The following is a 22,875-nucleotide window of genomic DNA, read 5'->3' as shown; positions in this document are numbered from 1 at the left end:
TTGTTTTTTTTTGACACGAACAATGACTCAAATTATACGAACTATTCTATTTGTCAAATATGGAAGGAAATAAAAGTCAGTAATAGAATAATTTTCCTTCCAGGTAAAATTGCTGGATTCCTGTTTAAAGGTTAGCATGAAGAAAAGCTGAAGACTGATCTACCCAACAAGATGGGTGGACTTCAACTACCCAACATTGTGAAGAGTGATCTTCCTTTCTGCTGCAGAATGTAATCATAATCACAATTGTAGCAACTCCTCTACTCTTGTTATCATTTTCCAGTGTAAGTGCAATGGCTTTCCCTAAGAGTTGTACCGTATTTTCTGGGCCACAGTTTGGTTTTGAGTGACTGTGTTCCAAAAATCAGTTGGTGGGATCAGAACTTTGATTTAACTTGCCTTTACATTTAGTTAACATCAAATATGGTTAATATGAACGCTCTCCAGTCATTTAATCATTTTCTTTCTGTCATGTTAAGCATTTCAGTTTGAAAACATATTTTAGAAGTGCTTGGAAGAAACACCCAAGGATTTCAGAGACTACCTATGACTTACACTAGGTGGTGTGTGTTTTGCTATAGATATCTACCCTCACTCTCACAGAATTATAAAATACAAAATTCTCTAGAAAGAAGAAATGAAAGATACACCTGATTAAGTCTGTAGTTTAGAAATACCTCTAGAGCTGATAGACATCCTTTAGTTAAGGGAAGAATTTCCTTGCAAGCTTGCATAACTTAATCATATTTTTTTATTCCAGGCCCCTTTGTTCTAGTGTCAAACTCAGTGTGTCACATGACGTGTCGTGACAAATCGCAACTTTTTTTGTATTGCCGAAGGTGAGGTGGCTGCGGTCTCTGTATGATGCAACCGACCCACAGACAGGCAGTTTGACACCCCTGGTCTAGAACAACAGTTTTAAACCTGGTGCTCTCCAGATGTGTTGAATTTTAATTACCATAATATAATCTTTGGCTATTCTGAGGAAGGATTCTGGGTGTTATAGTTCTAACAGTGTACTAAAAGTGTTGGCAAAAACTATTCTAGCAGATCTTTGTTTCTGAAATGATTATGTAAACTATCAGACGAGGCTAAGAAGAATGGAAATCTAATGCAGGAGGACATGACTTGATTTAGAGATCCTAATCTAGTACAAGTCTAATTGCATTATTTTTTCATTGCAATTGAAAGATCTTTATGCTTGCTGCTTTATGACCAGAGTGTTTTATTGTTTTATTAAGGGTATCCTTCACTGACCTCAATTCATTAGGGTTTCATGAATATATACTACTCTAGATGGGACATTTCTCTAGTCATCCATTGCTGTTCTCTTTTTCTCTCTTAAAATAGAGAAACTAAAGAGAACAGGAGGAGTTAACAATGCTTTCTTTGGAAGTAAAATTTCCAGCTCTAAACTATAGCCAGAAACTTCTTTTAGCAGGAGAAATGCCACAATTTTGGCTGTGAATTGCTCTGGCTGATACAATCACACTTGAAATTCACCTCCAAGTTATTATCTCTCCAACAGCACAAGCTTGAGTTTAGATTGTGGTGTTTATAGATGAGTTTTTTTTATTGTGCATGTTTTTTTTTTACTGTGCAATTGCCCTGCCTTATTCAAGAATTTTACAATGGTCCAGATGACGTTTCTTTCTATCTGTCTTCCCACCCATTGGTTCATCTTTTTTTCTTACAGAGAAGTTCAGAAGAAAATGCAAAGTAGCTGCTCAATGCCAAGTGATTAATGAGCACCAAATCTTTCTCTCTCAAAACACACTGAGTGCAGAGATACTTAGAACAGCATTGAAATAAACTCCTTATTCTACCTAAAGCTGACTTTTAAAAGGGCTCCTTGATTAATAAATTTCAACTAAATCACTTTGCAGAGAAAAGTATGCAACTAAGAATCTCCCTATTAAACAGATTTATTTCACTGCTGAGTTCTTAGGTAAGCAGTAAACATGCTTTGAATCCTAATGGTAATGGAAAATATCTGTTTGCTATTATACTTTTCCTGAAATAAATTGGTATATGTTGTAGGGTAGTCCTAAAATATGAACACATTGGAATCTGAAAACCCTTCTTCTCTTAAAACATATATTAAGCTTAATTGGAAATGTTGTTTGGCTGACTTGACCAACAATGAATGAACTAGGGACCAGCTTTCAGAACTGTTTAGTAAATGGTAAGATCTCTTTAGGAAAGGGCAACAGAGAAAATTACAAAAGACTCTACCCAAAGTGCATCTCAAAATTTTAAATGATAAAATAATTGAAAGAAGGAAATAATAATCAATTAAAATAGAATCCGAAGTGTTATTTCAGTATCTTTGGGTTCCCTCTGCAATCTTTTGTACGGGGCCATTGATTTCAGGGAAGACGAAAACTATAGAGACATATGTTTGTTGATGCAGTGAAAGAAAGGTGGGGAAAGGGAAATTAAATGAACATTTTACTCTTGGCCCTCTGAGAACCTGAAAAGGCTTTGCATGACAGATCCCTAGGTAAGAAATTTATCTTGAAATATCCGAGACTCCAAGAAGCCAATATAAAATGCCTAGTTACGATAGGAGGCAATCAGTTGTGGTGGTGCAGTGGTTAGAATGCAGCATTGCAGGCTAACCTCTGGATCACTGCCAGGAGTTCGATCTTGACCAGCTCAAGGTTGGCTCAGCCTTCCATCCTTCCATGGTTGGGAAAATGAGGACCCAAATTGTTGGGGGCAATATGCTGACATTATAAACCACTCAGAGAATGCTGTAAAACACTATGAGGCAGTATTTAAAGTCTAAGTGCTATTGCTATCAGTCCCAGTGCATTTAATGACCACAAAATGCTTGACTAGAATATATAACCATTCCACATGACTTAAGGGGGAAAAAAAAACTCGGTTGAGTTCCGGAAGGCCTATGCCCCAGAACTGGGTACCAAACTGAAAACTTAAAGCAGTATAAATTCCACATTCCTGCAGCTTAGATTTATGAGCCTGTACATTAATGATTCAGTCCTCCAGAGTGGAAGAATTGGTACTATCTGTTGGGAGAGAATGAAAAGAATGTGGGAGCAAAGATAGACGTGTAATGTAACCCCTGTCTCCAAAGTCAGGAGTATCCTACTAATCTGCTTGCAAGAGACTAGCTTTCTCTGGCGTTAGTGAGAGAAACAGAATAAGAAGTCTTTCCATAGTTTCCCAGAAAAACAAAGACACTCATTATTTTCTTTCCTGCTGTTCTTCTGGAACCAAATTACACCCACTCAACAGAAGTGATTAGCATTGCCAGTCACCTTGTGATGAGATGGGCGGCAAATAAATTTAATTAAATAAATAATTTTAATAAATGTAATTAATTGCCATGAAACAATGAAGACTTCCTTAGACACTCACCCCAAATCTCTGATGTATGATCCAACTGCAGTCCCAAGGGTGCCTGGCTTAGTTCTTGCCCCCCAACAGACACAGCCAGACTGATTCAAGGGGATCCATCTTCTGTGTTCCTCTTGCTTTGCTACCCATCCTGGTAACATTAAATTCTATCTGACTATAAAGAGAGGTTTAGCTAATCTTACAAAATTAGGGGTGCATATCTAGTGTCTCTATGGGTATCCCCTATGAAAACAGTCTTTCCAAAATACAATAATAAATATGTGAAGATTTGAAAGAATAGGAATCAGATTAGGGGTGGGAATGGCACAGAAATTCTTGCCCCTAGCATAACTTTAATTAACATTATTTAGAAACTGAATGCAGAACTCTCTAATTGCAGGCAACTTTTCTACTTCTACTTCAATAGTGAAGAGGTGCTGCTATTAAGACTCAAGTTGAGCCAGTGTTATTTTTAATGGCATTATTTGAGCCAGACACACAATGCTTCATGACATTGGGATGCTTCACAATGTATCAGTAGCAGCAATAGATCTAGAATGATTTCAGATGAAGGAATTGGACAATAACTTACCCACTCAAAACAACCCTAACCATTACAACCCATGCCTGTCCATCTACTGCCGTGTTTCTCAACCTTGGCAACTTGAAGATGCATGGACTTCAACTCCCAGAATTCCCCAACCAGCATATAGTTGCTGGCATATGCTGTCTGGGGAATTCTGGGAGTTGAAGTCCACACATCTTCAAATTGCCAAGGTTGAGAAACACTGATCTACTGACATCCACGTGACAATTCTAACTTTGCATTAACCCTACCAGCTTCCCTGTTTCTATACTTTTTGAGATTTATTAAATTTGGGCAAGGAAGGGGACCGCAAACTGAGCTCCCTCATTTTAAGTTGTTAATGCAGATCATCACAACTCTTGCAAATGAAGGGTTGTAATATTCCCATGCATCTGTTTAATAAATCAAAACAAAACCTTAGTTTTTCAAGGTTTTATTATATCCTGCCCCAAATCTTTGGACTGTGGCAAAAAAAACCTATGGATGAATAAACAAATGAATACTGATTTAAGTGTGCTCAAAAGCCTTTATTGAAACTAGCAGGAAATGTAGATAACTCCTGACTTTTGCAAATATTTCCAACTGATTTTTTTTATCTCCTTCTCTCTGATCTCAAGAATGTATAAATTTGGAGAACTACAGGCAGGGAAGGTGTAAACTTAATCAAGAGAAGTGGGGAGAATAGAAGTGTAGCACACAAGAAGGCATCTTTCTAAATGAAGGTCAGCTTGATGAGTTTTCTTCTGAAGATTCTCCCAAAATACCAAGGCCATTTGCTTAACCTTATTAATTACTGACTTTATCAAAATGGCACAGGCTGGTTTTGGAGAGTAGAAACTCTGAACTGATCTTAGCATTCTTGACCCTCCAAACTTTTCATTTTCGAAGTGACACCAAACAGAATGGTGTGTGTGTGTGTGTGTGTGTGTGTGTGTGTGTGTGGAGTGAGGAGGGCAACTTTTCAGCTAAAAGTACTTATGTTGAGTGTTTTCACATCACCCTAAATCTATTATTAATCACCTTGATCTCTTACTTCTCTAAGAATTCCACAGATTCTCTTAAATATTTAATCAAAAAAGCAATCCTTTCATCAAGTCCACTAATGTTTTTCTTCCACTTTGTGTCATGGGTCAAGTGCAATCTAATTTATTTATTTAAACACATTCTTATTTACCATGCTGCAAATAACTTACTGGGTGGAAAAATAACATCCCATGTCTCTCAAGGGCTTTCCCTACCTACACCAAGTTATAGTGCTTTCCATCCATCCTGGAGCTATCAGGAAATTTGTTGTCCCATTGTTGATCTCTATGTTGTCTCTGTTCTCAATCAGTTCCAGTCACAAGACTTCACTTCAAGGTCAAAAATGATGAAGCCTAGCTCTTCAAGCTTTCCAAGCTAGGCTTGGACCAACCTAGATTCTAATGACCAAAAGGGTAAATTGACTGAATGGAAGAGTGATGAACAAGAAAACCCCAAAGCTCAGCAGATGCAAATGGGATTGATTTTTTAAAAAAATAAAACCAACCATGAATGGAATTTCATTCATAATGCAACCGGTGATGTCATATTGGCAGTCATTTTAAACAGATTGTAAAAATATAATGAGACATGCTATCAACCCTATTTGGATTTAAATTCTCAAATTAATTATATTTGAACTTTGGGAGCAATTTGGAAAAGGTTTATTTGGACATGCACAAAATTCTCCAAATCGGATCTAAATTCTTCCCAGATTAAGAAGTTCAGATTGTATAATTGACTTAAATTGAATCTTCAAGTCAAATATTTGTGTTGCACGACTTGCTTTATCTCTTAAGGTTTTCCAGATTTGACCCTGGTCCTAGAGAAACAAATGCCAACCCACAGTGACAGAATTACTATAATAGCTGTGCTATTAGCAACCACCTGAGGTAGACTATACTTTCCGGTGGACAAATGTCTATGGAGATTCTCATTCATCCAGGTCATCCAGGTCATTCATCCATGGTCAAGGCAACTGGACTTTGTTTTTTTCCCCTTTGCAAATATTTCACTTCTCATCCAAGAAGCTTCTTCAGTAATAAGACAGTCCAGTTGCCTTTCTGAAAAAGCACCTTTGGGACTTCCAGATGGAGAAGTCATAGTGCTATCAGATAGAAGAGATTGTGTGATTTCTCTTGCATTACCACAAGAAATCATGGAAAATACAAAGGGTGTAAAATTGAAAATGACTCTTGGACCCATTTATGAACAAAGCAGAACGATTGCACAATAAAAGTTTTGACTTCATGGATCTGAGTGTTATTGAGCTTGACCATGCTCTACAGCAGGGGTAGTCAACCTTGGCTCTTTTATGACTCGTGGACTTCAACTGCTGAGCCAGCAGGAATTCTGGGAGTTGAAGTCCACGAGTCATAAAAGAGCCAAGGTTGACTACCCCTGCTCTACAGTATTGATACTTCCATGCCACACCAGGCCCTAGGCTGACCAGCACAAGATAATTCAGTGTTGGTTCAATGTCAGTGAACTCTTTTGTTTCTCTCTTGTGGAAAGAAGAAAACCAGCTGTTTTTCTCATACCCATTTCTTTATAAGCAAACAAATAAATCAAAGATTTAATTTTTTCTTCCAAACACCAAAGTTGATCTTCTTAGGTCTCACAGGGAGATGAAGTGGCCAAGAACAAAGTTCTTAATGAATGCTGCTGCTCCCTCATACTTTTTGTAAAAATATGGTAATGGCCTAATTTAATATCATTATGCAGATCAGCATCTCTGATAAGACCAAGGAGCTTAGAAATCTTTCGTATCTTTCTGGTGCTTCCCACCCAGCTTGCCATAATCAACCTGGCCTTATGGGTTCTACTTAGATGGCTGGCTAACTGTGACCATGTCCTCTTCATTCATCTGAACATATCCAATTTGTTATGAGTTCACAAAAGCAAAGCAAATAGTTTGAATGATGAGGTGCTAGCTAACATTCCTCTTTTCTCTATCTCCACAAAGATTTCATTTCTTTCTGTTGCAGATATTAAGGCAGGTGAAGTTGATAAATTCAAAGCAAGCAGACCAGAAACCTCTGGAATATGAACCAAACATTTTCCCTCCTTACGTATGTAAACCTAGGCATTTTTGAATCAGGACAATTCCCTAAACCCGGGCAACTTGAAGAGGGATGGACTCCGGAATTCCCCCGGAAGCATGCTGGTTGGAGAATTCTGGGAGTTGAAATCCACCCATCTTCAGCTGCCAAGGTTGATAAACACTACCCTAAATACATATCTGACAGCTCAAAATGTAAGATGGAAAAGGGAATGTTGTGAATATAAAGGAAAGCCTAAAGCAGGTCTCCCTAATGTGACATCCAAGGGTATCAACGTGTTGACATCTGCCAGGTTTTCCAGATGTACACTTTTTAAAAAAAACAATTTTAAAAAGGAAAACCGGCATGTTATAAAGCAAAGAATCAAACTCTAATCTCAATCATTATTTCCAACAGTATTTTTGTGACACAAATAGATGTAATCAACTCTCTTTTAAAAATCCAAAGGATAGGCAACTGAGGCTAAATGCTTAGGTTGAAAAACTGAAAATTGAGAAAGGTAAGCAAGGATAATAGCCAATATCTGATAATAGGGGAGGTAGTTGACATTCTGTAAATTAGCACTTTTTAACCGATCATTGTTCTCCTGGGATTCAGTTTGTGGGTGGAGAGCTCTAAAATCAATTGCCTCCTACCGCATAGACCATGATTTAATTATTAATTATGTAAAAACAAAAATTATGGCCTTTTCAAAGAAACTTTCTAGACATAGTCATAGGTAGCAATTAAATGGGAGTGATAATGAACTTGTTTGTTTAGTTGCTTGTTAGTTACTGGTTCAAAGTAACTTTCAACCATTTATCTGGCTTCTTTGACTTACAAGACAAATTCCAGACTTCTTGGCAAAAATCACTTGGTGTCACCTTAATCCATTGTGGATTTGTCTATAATGTATTGATTCCAGTGGGATTTGAGCAGGCCAAAGCATTTTTCAAGCAATGTGTCATATACTGTACATGGCCCTGTAAAACAATCTGAGTCAGGCTCCATCATAGATTAATTCAGTGAACCCACAAAAAAGTGTTGCTCCTGCATTTTACCTCTACAATATTGTCCCCCAAAACATCAGAAGAGTTTTTACTCGCTGTAATGTCCTCCTCTCCATTCTCTTCAAGGAAGTTTCTATAACGTAGCTGTGGCTCTATTCCTGTGGTGAGGGGGAAATTGAAACTGTGGCATATGTGTTGCGGTACTGCCTTTTAAAATAGAAATCTATGAGAAATGTATATTTCCCCATGTATAACACAATACCTGGGCAGGCCAGTGACTGATTACCTCAGTCTCTCACTAACTGACCAAGTGGTAGGAATTTCAGACAACGCAGAGCAGTTTTGTGTCACAGTTGTGATTAAACATAAACAACACCTCCAAGTGAGGTGATGCTAAGCCTTAACTAGACTTCCATTACTCAATATATACCTTTTCTGTTTTTCCTTCTTTTCCCCATTCCCCTTTCCCCTGCTTCTCCTTTTAAATATAAGCATATAATTTTATGTTTTATTTTGCCATTTCTTTGTTATTGTTGGTTGGAGCATAATAGTGTTAATTCCAACTAATCCTAGCAGAGCTTTGGCAGGTATTAGACTTAATATAAATGAGCATAGCTTTACATTTTTGTAATGTTTTATGGTATCATTTATATGCCCTTTATAATTATCTGTCCTAGTTATTTATAGTATTTAGAGCATTCATTGTAAAATTGTAAATTTATAGGGTTTTTTTGAGTTTTAATACCTCTGCTCTGTAATTTTATCATAATAATTTTATCTTTACCTTATTTTATTCTATCAAGATGACTTTATTTTTATTTTAGTATAATTGTTATGTTATTGGTTCTATGCTGGTGTATGAAGTAAAATTGATTGATTGATTGAAGTTTCTTCCCTCAGCTTTCTTTTGAGAACTTCCATCACATGTTTTCAACATTTTACTACTGCCCATCAACTTTAAAAATGCCATCTTTAGCCTATATTATAATTTGAGGTGCATTTTCTTTCCGTATATCAGGGGTGGGGAACGATGGCCCTTTTATGACTTGTAGACTTCAACTCCCAGAATTCCTGAGTCAGCATGGCTAGCTCAGGATTTCTGGGAGTTGAAGTCCACAAGTCATAAAGAGAGTCATGGTTCCCCTTCCCCCCACTGCCTTACATGAAGAAAGCATAAATCTTGACTGGGGGGGGGCTAAAACAGGGTGTTTCCAAGGCTGAAGATTACCCCCTTCTTTCAAAATTTAATCACTTTTCTAAATCTGGAACAGACTGAAAAGCAGGGTATAAAATAATTCAATAAAAATCTGAAGAGCCTTTCATATTGTCCAGTACTTTCAGGAAGTGGCTATCCTCCAATTTCTCCCAACCGGCAAGGCAGGATCCACCCACATTCAGCTATAAAGGTGTGTATTTACAGAGCTCTCTCGTTACAATGAAGACTTTTTTTTTCTTGTCCAAAATGAGTCTGGATTTGTGTTTAGCAGCAGGGTGGGGTGGAAAAAGGAGTGTCCTCCATCTTCTGCTTCCTCTTCCATTCAGCTTGCAAAGACAGGGTGAAGAAGAAAGCACGCTGAAGGGCACAGATGTTCAGCTCCAACTCAGCAAGCTGCGGTGATGTTTCAACAGCGTTGATAACAGCAGCTACAGTTCTTCAACCTCAACCAAATGGGCTATGAAAGCCAATAACACCCCTCCCCCCAATAGATAGGTCTGTTTTGGTCAGAAACATATGAAATTCAGTATTGGTGAAAAAAAGGTCCTATCGGAAAAGGTAAGGAGTGGGAGACAGGAGGGCAAGTGAAAGCAGAAGAAAGGAAGGCAATAAAGCTCTCAGAAGAGTAGGATGGAGTTCAGAGAGGACAGAAAGGGTATGTGTTTGAAGCAGAATGGGGAAGAGGCTACAAAGGAAAAATCTTCTGAAGCTCTCAGTTTCTACATAGGGCTCCTTCAAAATAGAATCAGTTTGGAAGAGGTAATAAGGATCTAAAGACTCTTCTTCTTCTTCTTCTTCTTCTTCTTCTTCTTCTTCTTCTTCTTCTTCTTCTTCTTCTTCTTCTTCTTCTTCTTCTTCTTCTTCTTCTTCTTCTTCTTCTTCTTCTTTCTTCTTCTTTCTTCTCCTCATCCTCCTCCTCCCCACCACACACATGCGCTCTCATTTTACTAAAAAATAAATTACAAACTAAATATTTTCTGAAGACAGAAAAGGGTCCCAGGCTAGGTCTGTGCTGTTTGGCTATTGCTGGTAGGGCTGCTACACTAGACTGCGTGAACCACTGGAGCATCTGCGTCTGTGAAGCAAGGAACTGGGGGGACAGGTCTGGTGAGGGTGGTTGTAGGGAGGTGGTGGAGGTGGAAGTGGGGGCTGATGAATGATTTTCACCGGGGTCCCTTGGAGCCCGCTGCCTCGACAGTGCAAAGGAGTAGAGTTGCAGGAATCAGAGGACACGTAGCGCGTCAAAGTCTGGTTGAGGGCCGGCTCCATTCGAGCGAGGCACGGCTTGTCCAAGACTATAACTTTGACAATCTGCTGACACTGTACAAGGGTCCCCGCTGAGGCAGGGTAAGAGGGTGCCAATGCTGCCTCCAGCCTTTCCCGTGCCACATTAGGATGTGTGCTGGGCTCCACTCCACTCTCGAGCCCCGGGAGAGAGTTGTGCTGGTACGTTTGAAGCCTGTTGTGAATTGACACCTAGTTTAGAAACAGTCAGAGAAGCATTAAATGTTACAAAACTTTTTCCCAGCTGCTTCTGCAGGCTGCCCTTCACCCACCCCACCTCCAAATCTTTCTCCAAAAGCCATAGCCCAGCTTAAGCGCTGCTCCAAAATCTCCCACCCCACCCTTCCTTTGACCCCCTCATTCTCCCATTCCCACAGCCACACCTTCCCCAGAGCTTCCTTCTTGAGCCTCGTAATAGCAAAGGCAGTAATGCTATACCCACAGACAGCACAACCTCAACCATCCAGATGGAGTCAATACAAGTGGCACCCAGAGCAAGTGAAAAACATAAGCTTGACGCAATAGATGCTGAAGGCATGACTACACTGCCTCTCGTGCTATCAAAAACATCTTGTTACTCAGAGGTTTAAATGTTCACTTAGATATTTTTTTTTAGGCCCCTATTTGTCTTTTGCTTGGAAAAAAGGCAAGGGGGAATAAAGTCTTTCCAAATTCTGCTTAATGCAGGCCTGTTTTCAGATAAGCTGTGCTTTATGACTGGAGTGCTCAGAAACTCTTACATCATCATCATCTTACAATCCATAGGCTAACAAGGCAGAAAGAAGAAAGGATAATTGAGGTTGTACATCTTTGTGGGGGGGGCAGGAGATGAGATTTGCTGACATTCAAGGAAAGACTTGAGCTCTCCCTAGCTCGCGTCTTTCTGAGCAGGAAAGTGGCACACATGACTCATTACCCTGTTTACAAAAGGAGAAAATTAAAAAGGGAACTGGGGGGGGGGGGAAACCAAGCACAAATCTGACATCTTTCAGCAAATTTGCAGCTCGCTCTGATCCACTCAATGGTTGGCAAGCGAAAGGAAATGGTTTATTAAATCTGCCCCCAAAAGGAAAAGAAAAAAGTACCCATCCAGTTTATACAATGATTGAAAAGAAAATAAATCTGATGAAATGGCAGCAGATCAGGTAAATCTCAGAGAAAATGGAGATGCTTGTTTCTGCTAAGGAGGGAAGGGGAGGAAGAAGGCTTGAAGTATCTGCAGTGAGGATCCCAAAGAATTCTTCAAGTTCAGTTTGTAAACAGCAACTAAGATGGCGTTCCCTATGGAAGGAATTTAGGGAATCTATAAATAAAAGTTTAAAAGAAAGAGTTTCAAAGAAGCACAGCTACCCAGTAGACTCGGGAGAGTAAGGGTCAACAAGGAGCTGGAGAATGAGGTTCCTTTTCTGGTGGAGCAGTGGCAGATAAGGGGCCCTATCTGCCTAATTCTGGAATTCCAACCAGGATAAAGCTTTATGAATAGCTTTCTTGGGATCCTGAAATGAATATTTCTCCATGGAGAGGTGTCCGTTTTGACTCAAAATGGAGACGCCCATTCCTGTGGGGCATTAGCAGCCATGCTGCCAGAGTAATGAGTTAGTTTTTATGAAGCACTTTATGAGGAGCATGGCCTGAGCAACAAGTAGGCCCAGAGTGGCTGATTTCTCAAAGGCTACAGAAGAGAAAACTGAAGGGCACAACTTGGATAATAAGGATGAAACCAAGTAATTATAAGGTGATGGAGCTTGGTGTCAGTTTAGAGGTTGGTGAAGATAATTAATACTGGTGGATAAATGTATTCCCTCCCTTAGAGGTAGTTGTGGCACCTCCAGAGAAAGGGAGATGCTGCTGAATGAGTCTTAGGAGGGTTTTCCTGGTGAACTGGGGTCTTGGGAAGGGGTCTTACTGTTGAGATCTGTCTCCATATAAGGAAAACAATACTATATTGCCCAGCAATCCCTCCCAGGTTGGGGAACATTTGGTCTAATCTTCCAACCCCCCCAGTGAATCTTGCCCAGCCTTGGGCAGAAGAGCTATGAGGAAAAGACCAGGTGAGCAGTGAGGATTGGGGAGATACTATGCAATGATAGGGACCTGCCAGGGAGTTCATCTCAGCTCTGTCTCTGATTTCTCCTGAAAAGGTGCTGGGTGGGGATGAGGAAGGAGCAGGTTAGTTTCCAGAGTTCGGCCGCTGGCTCCATGAAGGATGTATTAACAATTAGAGAAACGGCTTGAAAAAAATGCTTTGAAGTTTAATCTCGATTTGAAAGTTGTATTACCCGTCCTAGCAGTAACTTTTTATTGTATCTCTGGAAATTGGTAAAATTGTCAGTCTGGCAGGGGAGGCATTGATTAAAACCTGAGAAAAGAAATAACAGAGAATGTAAGAAGGGCTTGACTGAGGGAGAATTACTTACCTCCACTGCTGCGCATTCTACTTACCTCCACTGTGTTCTCCGGGCCTTTTTCTCCTAAATCTTTTTTGCCTTTGAAAATAAAAGAGGACTTTCCTTCAGTGGTGCAACCTACTCTTTCTGCCCTAAGTTAGGACAACTGTTGGTATTCTACACTGGGCCAGTGTAGAATTTTGGCTTGCTAAGCTTCTCTCCCTGCCCATCTTCAATCAATCTACATCACAGTCAAGGCAAGTCAGTTATTTTGGGCACCCTAGGCAGAAAACCCCACAAGTTCATTTTCCTGGCAGCAAAAATGCAACAATAAAATAATTCACCATCAGTCATTTGCTGTGTCACATCAACCTAAGAAGACACCATGATACAGGTGTCTTCTTCTATCTTGCGCCATTTGCTTATTTGTTTGGAGTTCATACCCAAACTCTGCACCTGAGAACAGACTCCATTTGTGCCCTACCACAGAATCCCTGTGAGATATGTTGAGCTAAGATTTAGTAACTAGTTAGTTAGTAACTAGACATTTTGTGAGTTTCCAAGGTGGGAGGTGGAGTTCAACCTGGGTTTTTCCACTCTCAGTCCAACATTTTAACCAATATTGGTTTGTTTAGGCCTAATCATATATGTACTGCTTCTATCCTTCCTTTCCTAGTCAAATATTAAAAAGAAAATTACTTCCTGGAACTGAAAATATAATTTTGGGAGGAAAAAAATAAAATATTTTGAGTATTGGCTCCACAATACAGATCAATTGGGTATATACCAATTTAACTTTCAGGTCTCCTCCTCTAACTATAGTTTGGTAAAGATAGTATAATTTCCCTAATCTGCCTTTCAAAAAGATAGTTTTGAATGATTACTGAATCTATTTAAGAACTTTCATTCTTTTAACCTAAAATAGATGTCTTCATATATCCTGCCTAGTTTTATAATTTATTGTCTATATGGCAGCACTTCCATATTAGTGAAAGGTCCTTTGCCACAAACCAGTCCACCTAGTTTAATACAAGGTTTATCCACTTTGCTTCTTTCCTTCTCAGGGATGACCTAGTTTGGGGAACGTCAGCATTATGAAATCAGATGTAGACTTGCGCATATCTGGATAGCTCAAAGAATGAGCTTCTGTTGGCTGTTAATTCAATTCTATCATAGAAATCAGCATGAGATCTGCAGCTTTGGGGTTTTTTTCAGATTAACACGTAACCAAAAGGTGAGATGATAAGCTTTTAATTCTGATCTGGAAAATCCCCAATTGTGGGGGAATGGCATGGCATGGTTTGGTATGGAATTGGTTCTTTGCGAAACACAGTTATTTTTAAATTACTTAAGCTTGGGGACATTTTAAGGATAAGATCTGTTATATTATCACTCAAAGTTGCTTTGTCCTTCCTTTTCCTATTATCTTAATTGTTGTTATGAGGTGAGCAAAGATTGACTGTTGATCTAGGTAGGAAGTGAAGAACCCAGGAAAATTCTAACCTGCTGGAGATCCTTGCTTGAATTGCATTTCCATCTGAGCCCCATTGGTTTTTAAGGAAAGATTCTTTGCCCCATGCTGTTTCTCCAGCTCCCCTAAGAAGACATGGGAATGGGGGAAGAGGAGGAAGGTATAGATATATAATGGAGAGAAAGAAAAAGAAAGATGAAAATGAAAGAAAACAGAGCAATAAAAACAGAGGAACGTGACAAAGAAAAAGAGCAATCATGTTTGCTAGATATTGTAGGAGGAGAGTCATGGCAAATAATCAGGAGGAATCTGGTAGCACTTTTCTGTCGTACCCATTTTATTAAAAGTCGTAAGTTTTCATGAGCTGCAGCTCACTTCATCTAATGCACAAAGTGGCTAAACTAATGTAGGACTTAAATTGGGTTGAGATAAGGTAGAAAAAAAGAAGGAAAGAAGGGTGGTTATGGAAATGCAGGACAGATGAGAGGCAGATTATAAGTACCATCCTTATTACCAACTGCATGACCTGGTCCTCACCCATGACTCCTTAAGTTTCGGCAACAACATATACTTGCACATGACCATCACAGCATGACCACTCATGCCATATGCCAAATTCTCCATGCAGACCTAGAATATTGCTTCCTCAGTTCTTGCCTCCTGAAACCCCTCCTTTACTTGAGATTCACTGATGAAATTTTCATTATCTGGACCTATGGAAAAAAAATTTGTTCATCAAATTTTATCAAAGCCTCAACCACTTCCAGCTCACCATCAGCTTTAGCAGCAGTGCATTTGAAGAACAAGTCCATTTCCTTGATGTCCTAGCAACCATACAGAATGGATATATAAACATCGCATTATACATGAAACCTACAGAGACCTATGCCTGCTTAAATGTTTCCAGTTTCTACCCACAACACACTATCAAATCTATCGTCTATAGCTAGACTCTGAGCTATAATTGTATTTGTTCTAATTCATTTGATTGAGATGCTCATTCAATGAAATTAAGTCAGGCATTCGGGAGACCGAAATACCCACTCACCTAGATCAACAGATAAATCAACAGAGCTAGATCAATTCCCAGTTCTGTCAGGAGTAGTCAACCTTGGCTCTTTTATGACTTGTGGACTTCAACTCCCAGAATTCCTGAGCCAGCTGTGCTGGCTCAGGAATTCTGGGAGTTGAAGTCCACGAGTCATAAAAGAGCCAAGGTTGACTACCCCTGTGTTAAATGATAGATCACAAAAACAGAACAGGATTCTAGTGGTTGTCTAAGTCAAGTCACTCAAACACATTATTAGTAAACTACATTATTAATACATTACAACCAATGCTGGACAGTTTTGTCATGAACTGTGTAGCTCAGGGATCCCCAACCGTGGGGCCGTGGCCCACTACCATGGCTTGAGCCCTTCAAAAGTGGGCCACAGAAGTGATGGGCAACTACACACGTGTGTGCGCGCATCCCCAGTTGTGCGAGCAGTGGGCGGGTATGCCTGGCACTTGTGCAAAAGGAGCTGCATGCACTTGCTCACTGCTCATGCGGAACCATCCCATCTCCACCCTCCCTGGCTGGTCCGCAAAGCTGGAAAGGTTGGGGAACTCTAGTATAGCAGCTCCTTACTTGCATACAAACCATCCAACCTGAAGCAGATTCTCATCAGTATTCAGAAACAAGGAGAAAATGATATTAACATGGGAAGCAGATGCTTGGCCCCATATTCATTTTAACAGACTATCACAGGCTCCAAAACATTTCACCTATAAGGTTAAAGGTCCCTTCACTTGTTTTTCCTCCAATGTGATATATGCCATCATCTGCCAGCAACGTTCCTCTGCATTCTGCACATCTTAGACAAACTTTGTGCAAAACAATTAATGGACACAAGTTTGACATCAGCTCTCAAGACAAGGACAAAGCAATATCAGAGCATTTCAGCCTCCCAGGATAATTCATTACAAAATTCAAACTAGCCATTTTGGAAAAAAGAAACTTTAACAGCACCATTGGGGGAGATACTATTGGACTTACATCCAACAAAAGATTTCAAGCCATCTCAGAAGGTCTCAACAAACACAATGGGTTTTTAGCACAATTGTTAATTGACAGAGTATTTATAACATGCATCTGCATAACCAATCTGTCTTCCCCTCCCTTCTTCTCCTCCCCCCAATTTAAATTCTGCATCAGCCTAGCCACTCTGGGCATCTGTTGAAGTGAGCTGCATCTCATGAACGATTTTATTAAAATTTGCTGGTTGGAAAAGGTGCTAGCAGGCATCTTCTGACACAGCAACTAGGTATGAAGAAGCTATAATCTATCACAGTGAGAAAGCACCCAGTTGGGAAAGATAGAAAATTTACTATCCTATTTGCATATACATGTGCACGCGCGCACACACACACACACACATAAATGAAGGTTTGGCCTTCTTCTATTTATGTTTTTGACAAACATCAAGAATTCTAGGAAAGCTATCTACATTTTAGGCTAAGAAATCACAAATTGAGTAGATTGGGTAAAATACCCACAATCAGGGCAATCACATATATTTCTTCCCCTGGATTTGGTGTGTGCTCTTTGAGCCAAACCCAGAAGCTCTACCTCTCTGAATTTGCAAATATCTGTTTCCATGATGAATTTTGATTCTGCAAATTTTGCTTTATCCCACTGTGAATAACTGTAGCCATATCTAGAGAGCTGCTCAACTGAATGAATGCAATGGTACATAGGTAAGGAATATTTTTGTGTATGTAAGGGGAAGTATTATTCAGTTGTAATGAAAAAAGAGGAACTTGCAGGATTGTGCAGCCAAGCAGTTAATTAGCAGTCACATTAGGAGCACATAATCCATATAGCATTCCAAAAATGATGCCAAGTTTTCTGATACACATAAGTCCTGGATGTTATTGTATCGGCATACTGGACTCATATGAACTAATCCAGCATACATTCATTTTCAAATGTTCTCGTTACTTTCTTATCCATCTTACCCATTTCTAAAACCAAGGGAGTAATTTATTTATTGATGCCATGTGCAATTATTGATAGGAACACAGGAACATTGTATATCTGGCAAGTGCAATGATTGACTCGGGTTTAACATGATGTTTGAATTCAACCACTGTGATTCATAAATGATATTTCACAACTTGAACACAGGATATGAATTCAGTAACCCATAATAACTTTTTTGTTTATAATGGGGAAAGAGATTGCCCCAGATAATAATATTCCTATATTCTTACATCTATCATGAAGCAAAAAGAGAGAAAAGAGAAAGAGAAGAGAGAAGAGAGGGGAGAAAGAAGAGAGAAGAGAGAGGAGAGAAAAAGACGAGAGACAAGAGACAAGAGAAGAGAGAAAAGAGAAGAAAGAAGAGACAGAAGAGAGAAGAGAGGAAAAGAGAGGAGAAGAGAGACAAGAGAAGAGAGATAAGAGACGATAAGAGAGAGGAAAGAGAAAAGAGAGGAGATAGGAGAGAAGAGAGAGGAGATAGGAGAGAAAAGAGAGGAGATAGGAGAGAAGAGAGGTTTAAAATTATAATGAATACTCTTAAACTGTGTATGTATGCAGTTGAATGAATATAATTTAAAACAATGACCTTTCTGCTTTCCTGGAAATGCTCCCCCAGCCCATTTTTTAAATCTAAAATGACGTCTCTATCAATGATAAGCATAAAAATAGACAAGACACGGACATATGTACATACAGACAGAATGACTGCATGGAGTCTGGAACATGCTGGGAGTCTTACATTCAATTCGAATCTGTTCTAGCTCCATCACCTCTGCTATTGATTCTTTGAGATCTTCCACAAATTTTTGCATTTCTTCAGCATTTAGGGCACAGAAATGAAGCACCTGTTTCTTCTCTGAGCCTGAAACTGGAATCACCAAAGTGATACCATGGGGATAGTCTGTGAAAAAGGAGAGGGGGAAAAAAAAAAACCTCTGAAAATACTACTATCGGCCTTATATACTAAAAAAGCAAACATTTAGGAGGGATTAGAAAGTTTACTGGAATGGGTAGCCATAATAAATCCTTCTTCATCATCACCCTCATATGCAATGAGCAGTAGGAACAATCTTGAGCAACAGGAGGAAACGCCACAGCCAAGGCAACAGTCAGATAAATGAAATCTGAGTCTAGAGCAGAAATGTAATTTGGGGATGCATCTCAGGCATGATGCTCAATAGTTTTCCCAGAGATAAAGGGAAGGAGAGGGGGGAAGCGTATTCAGACTCGTAAGATCCGTTATGGTAATCTTATAATAAAAGTAGTACAGTTAGTCCTTGATTTATGACACTTTAGACCAGGATTTCTGTTGTTAAGGGAGTCATGCCTGATTTTACAATCTTTTGGTGCCATGGTTGTTAAGTGAATCACATGGTCATTAAGTGAATCCGGCTTCCCCAGTGACTTTGCTTGTCGGAAGCCAGCTGGGAAGGTTGCAGATGACGATCACATGACCCCGAGATGTTGCAACCACCATAGATATGTGCCAGTTGCCAAGGGCCAAAATTTTGATCATGTGACCATGGGGAAGCTGCAACCATCGTGTGAGGACCAGTCATAAGTCACTTTTTTCAGTGCCGTTGTAACTCTGAACAGTTGCTAAAGGAATGGTTGTAAGTCAAGAACTACCTGTATTAGCATTTACAACTTTAGTTCCCTAGTCTGGTCTATCTTGAAGGGTGACATAATCACCTAAAGCAGGGGTAGGCAACCTTGGCTCTTTTATGACTCGTGGACTTCAACTCCCAGAATTCCTGAGCCAGCATGGCTGGCTCAGGAATTCTGGGAGTTGAAGTCCACGAGTCATAAAAGAGCCAAGGTTGCCTACCCCTGACCTAAAGCCAAGCCATTTTAATATGTTATGTGAATGCAGCCAATAGTTGTTGTTTTTTTAATCCAGTCTGTTATTTCTGTTGTCTTAATGCAAAATATCCCTGTCATTTCTAGATAATATGGCAGATACTGGGTGATATCTCTGCTATGACCTGAAAAAGCCATTGCCAGAGAAAACAATGCCAGATAATTCATTTGTCCTAGATTAAGGCAGTTGTCTTTTGCATCCTCCAGTTAGTATGATCATAAGCACATTTAATGGGTACATTAGATTCCCATTTAAAAAAAAAAAAATCAAGGATTTAAGGATCTGCTATAAATAGCAGAGAACAAAGAACCGGATTGGGATTCTGGGGAAGGTATAGGATCTGTGTCTATAACAAGACACTTTGCAGGAAATACACAATGAGATTTACAGAAGAAAAAGGAAATGTTGCCTTGCGGATCTTTTTTCTGTATTTAGCCTAATACGTAGAGACAGATTTGGCTTCATTTATGCCAAACTACTTCGGAGAAACAGCTTTTGTTCTGGAAGTCTTGTACATTGTATGATTTTAAATTGCCTAGTTCAGGTCATCAAGTTCAATAATTATTTGCCACAATTGGTACTCTGTTTCAAGATCTGGGGGATGCCGCTGTGCAATAAACTAATTCTTGCGACTCTATTCTTTCACTGCTTTCTGCTGTTTGCTGCAAGAATCAAATAAGTCCTGACACAGAGTTCTATGTTTGGATCCTGGATGTCTTTTTCATTAGAAAAGGAAGCTGTGTGGTGTGGGGTTATGTACGTGTGTGAGGGGTATGTGTGCGTGCGTGTGAAGGAGGTCAGTAAAACGAGGACCCAGATTGTTAGTGGCAAAATGCTGACTTTGTAAACTGCTTAGAGAGGGCTGTAAAGCACTATAAAGCAGTATATATGTCTAAGTCACGGGTTGGCAACTCGTGGCTCCAGAGCCACATGTGACTCTTTGAGCCTTCTCCTGCGGCTCCCAGCCTCCACCGCCATTTGCAGAGACAGAGACAGAGAGAGGCACTTGCGCTTCCCTTCTCTCTCTCTCTCTCTCTCTCTCTCTCTCTCTCTCTCTCTCTGTGTGTGTGTGTGTGTGTGTGTGTGTGTGTGTGTGTGTGTGTGTGTGTGTGTGTAAAAAAGAGAGTGGCCTTATGTTGTTCTTGGACAAGCTGACAAGCTTATTGGGCGGGGCTCCTGCCTTTGCTGTGCCTTAGCAGGAAGCAGGAAGCAGCAGCTCTCTCTCGCTCTCTCTCCATCCCTCCCTCCCTCCCTCCCTCTCTCTCTCTCTCTCTCTGAGTGGGGGAAGAGGACTGGCAGACCAAGGGCAGGAGAGAGCCAGCCCAATAAGAATGTGTGTCAGCTTGTCGGAGAATAGCGTGAAGCCAGCTTGCCAAGTGAGCAGAAGATTGGAGAGAGGGAGAGAGAGGGGGGAGAGAGAGAAAGAGAGAACTCATGCACAGCAGCCTCTATTTCTTTTTAACTAAACTCTTCAATCAAGCTTCCCCTCCTGCGTGCATGCGCACACAAATTTGCGGCTCCCAGTGTTTTCTTTTCTCTGGGAAACGGGTCCAAGTGGCTCTTTGAGTGTTTAAGGTTGCCGACACCTGGTCTAAGTGCTATTGCTATTGCTATATCCTGAGGGATTCCAGGGTGTGGCTATCTTGAACATCTTCCTACTCCTCCATCTAGCTTGGGACTGTGCAGTCTCTTAATCTGGCCTCCCCCCGATGAGATTTTCTGCTGCCTCCCTGGGAAAGCTCCATGTTGCCAAAATTTCTCTCCACTGATTCTCCAGATTAACATTCCATCACACATGCAGTATATAAGATACTACACACAATCATTTTCACTTCTGCACCTCTGCATTGTTTGAAAACATTGAGGAAGCTGGCTTTCAGTTCATGCAGAATCTGTGCACATCCTCAAGGGTATCACAGTGATCCACTGCCTGGCATTTTAATGCCTCCCTGTTTGATATTGATATAATCATTTTTTAATATGCATCAATCACAGACTTCCATTCTTTGTGCATTTTTAGTTTGCAGTTCACAGTTGCTTGCATATATTAATTTATGCAGAGAAAAACAAATAAATAAAGGCAAAGCCACTTATGCAACAATCCTGAAATCAATTAGAAAGCTCCATATAAAACTGGAAGTACAAAACAAGTCAGAAGTCGACCCGTGGAAGATTTTTTTTTAAAGAAACTAAGGAAATGCACATAAATTGTAGGACCAAGATAAATTTGGGAAAGATCAAGGAAAGAAGGCCAGGTTACCTGGATGGGGGATTCCTGGGCTAGATTGGGAGGTCAAAAATATTCAGAAAGGAGACAGGGGCAAATGATCCATGGATTTAGATCTTTTTTCCCAAACATGAAAGAAGCTGAAATCTGATTGTGAGTGCTATTAAGTACAGAAGGGGAACAGCTCACTTTTCAGAGTATAGCTTTCCTGGAGGTTTTCAAGCAAAGGTGGGACAGCTATTTGTCTAGGGTGGTCAGCAGATTCCTGCCCTGGGCAGGGGGTTGGACTAGATCAGTGGTGGTGAACCTATGGCACGTGTGCCAGAGGTGGCACTCAGAGCCCTCTCTGTGGGCACCCATGCCGTCACCCCAGACAGAGGGATGTGAGCCTGGGCTGCTCCCCTCCCCCTCTCCACGCACGCAGAATCCGGGAACAGTTGCAAGAGCTGGGCGGGGAGAAGGGAACCTATAAAAGGAGCAGGTTTTGGCAGAAGAGTGAGTAAGCAGCCTTTGGAAGCAATGGTGGGCAGCAAGCGAGCGAGCACATGGCCTTTGGAAGTGACCAGTGGTGGGTTTCAAATAATTTAACAACTGGTTTACCCAGCCGTTCCACCCACCAGAGACCCCCCTGGAACTCCCCCAACCCTGCCCGGCCCCCACCATGAGCAACATCGAGGTGGCCACACTCACCCTGGCCACGCCCCCCCCAGTCTGCCGTGACCACCACAGCCATGCCCACCCAGCCCCTGGAGATAAATAAGTGAGTTTTGGTTGCAGTTTGGGCACTCGGTCTCTAAAAGGTTCGCCATCACTGGACTAGATGATCTCTAAGTTCCCTTTCAGTTCTAGGATTCTATGATTGTTCTATGTTTGTTCATTTCTTGTTTGTTGTTCATTTAAGCCTATAACTGAGGTTTCCAACCAAATATTGCCAGGCATGCTTCTGGTTTACCTTTTCATCCAATCCAGTATTTCAGAATTCCACAGCCACTGTATGTGTCCAGTTTACTGAAGATTTTTATCTAGGTTATTAGATAATTTTGCAAAACTTTGGCACCTCGGGGGGGTGGGTTGCTTGTTTGTCAAATTGTATGAATTTATATGGTATGGAATTATGGAAGTACAGATAGTCCTCGACTTACAACAGTTCATTTAGCGACTGTTCAAAGTTACAACGGCACTGAAAAAAGTGACTTATGACCATTTTTCACACATACGACCGTTGCAGCATCCCCATGGTCACCTGAGCAAAATTCAGATGCTTGGCAACTGATTCGTATTTATGACCGTTGCCATGTCCTGGGGTCATGTGATCATCTTTTGTGACCTTCTGACAAGCAAAGTCAATGGGGAAGTCAGATTCCCTTAAACAACCGTGTTACT

At 40.5% G+C, this 22,875-nt stretch overlaps 1 protein-coding gene across 1 annotated transcript in view; it reads right to left on the bottom strand.

Annotated features, from left to right (window-relative positions):
* Positions 1 to 12,805: 12,805 nt before the first annotated feature.
* The window catches only part of IQSEC3 (IQ motif and Sec7 domain 3), a 46,549-nt gene continuing 36,479 nt past the window's right edge, over positions 12,806 to 22,875 (bottom strand). Inside the window, exons 8-11 of the mRNA XM_015814179.1 lie at positions 18,144 to 18,305; positions 14,412 to 14,504; positions 12,964 to 13,007; positions 12,806 to 12,880 (exon numbers count right to left, since the gene is read on the bottom strand). Of these exons, the coding sequence (XP_015669665.1) occupies positions 12,806 to 12,880; positions 12,964 to 13,007; positions 14,412 to 14,504; positions 18,144 to 18,305 (374 nt within the window). The remainder of the gene's footprint in view (positions 12,881 to 12,963; positions 13,008 to 14,411; positions 14,505 to 18,143; positions 18,306 to 22,875) is intronic.

Source organism: Protobothrops mucrosquamatus, unplaced genomic scaffold, assembly GCF_001527695.2.
Source record: "Protobothrops mucrosquamatus isolate PMUCROS unplaced genomic scaffold, P.Mucros_1.0 scaffold226, whole genome shotgun sequence".
Taxonomy (NCBI): Eukaryota; Metazoa; Chordata; class Lepidosauria; order Squamata; family Viperidae; genus Protobothrops; species Protobothrops mucrosquamatus.
This window is presented reverse-complemented; position numbering and strand designations above follow the sequence as displayed.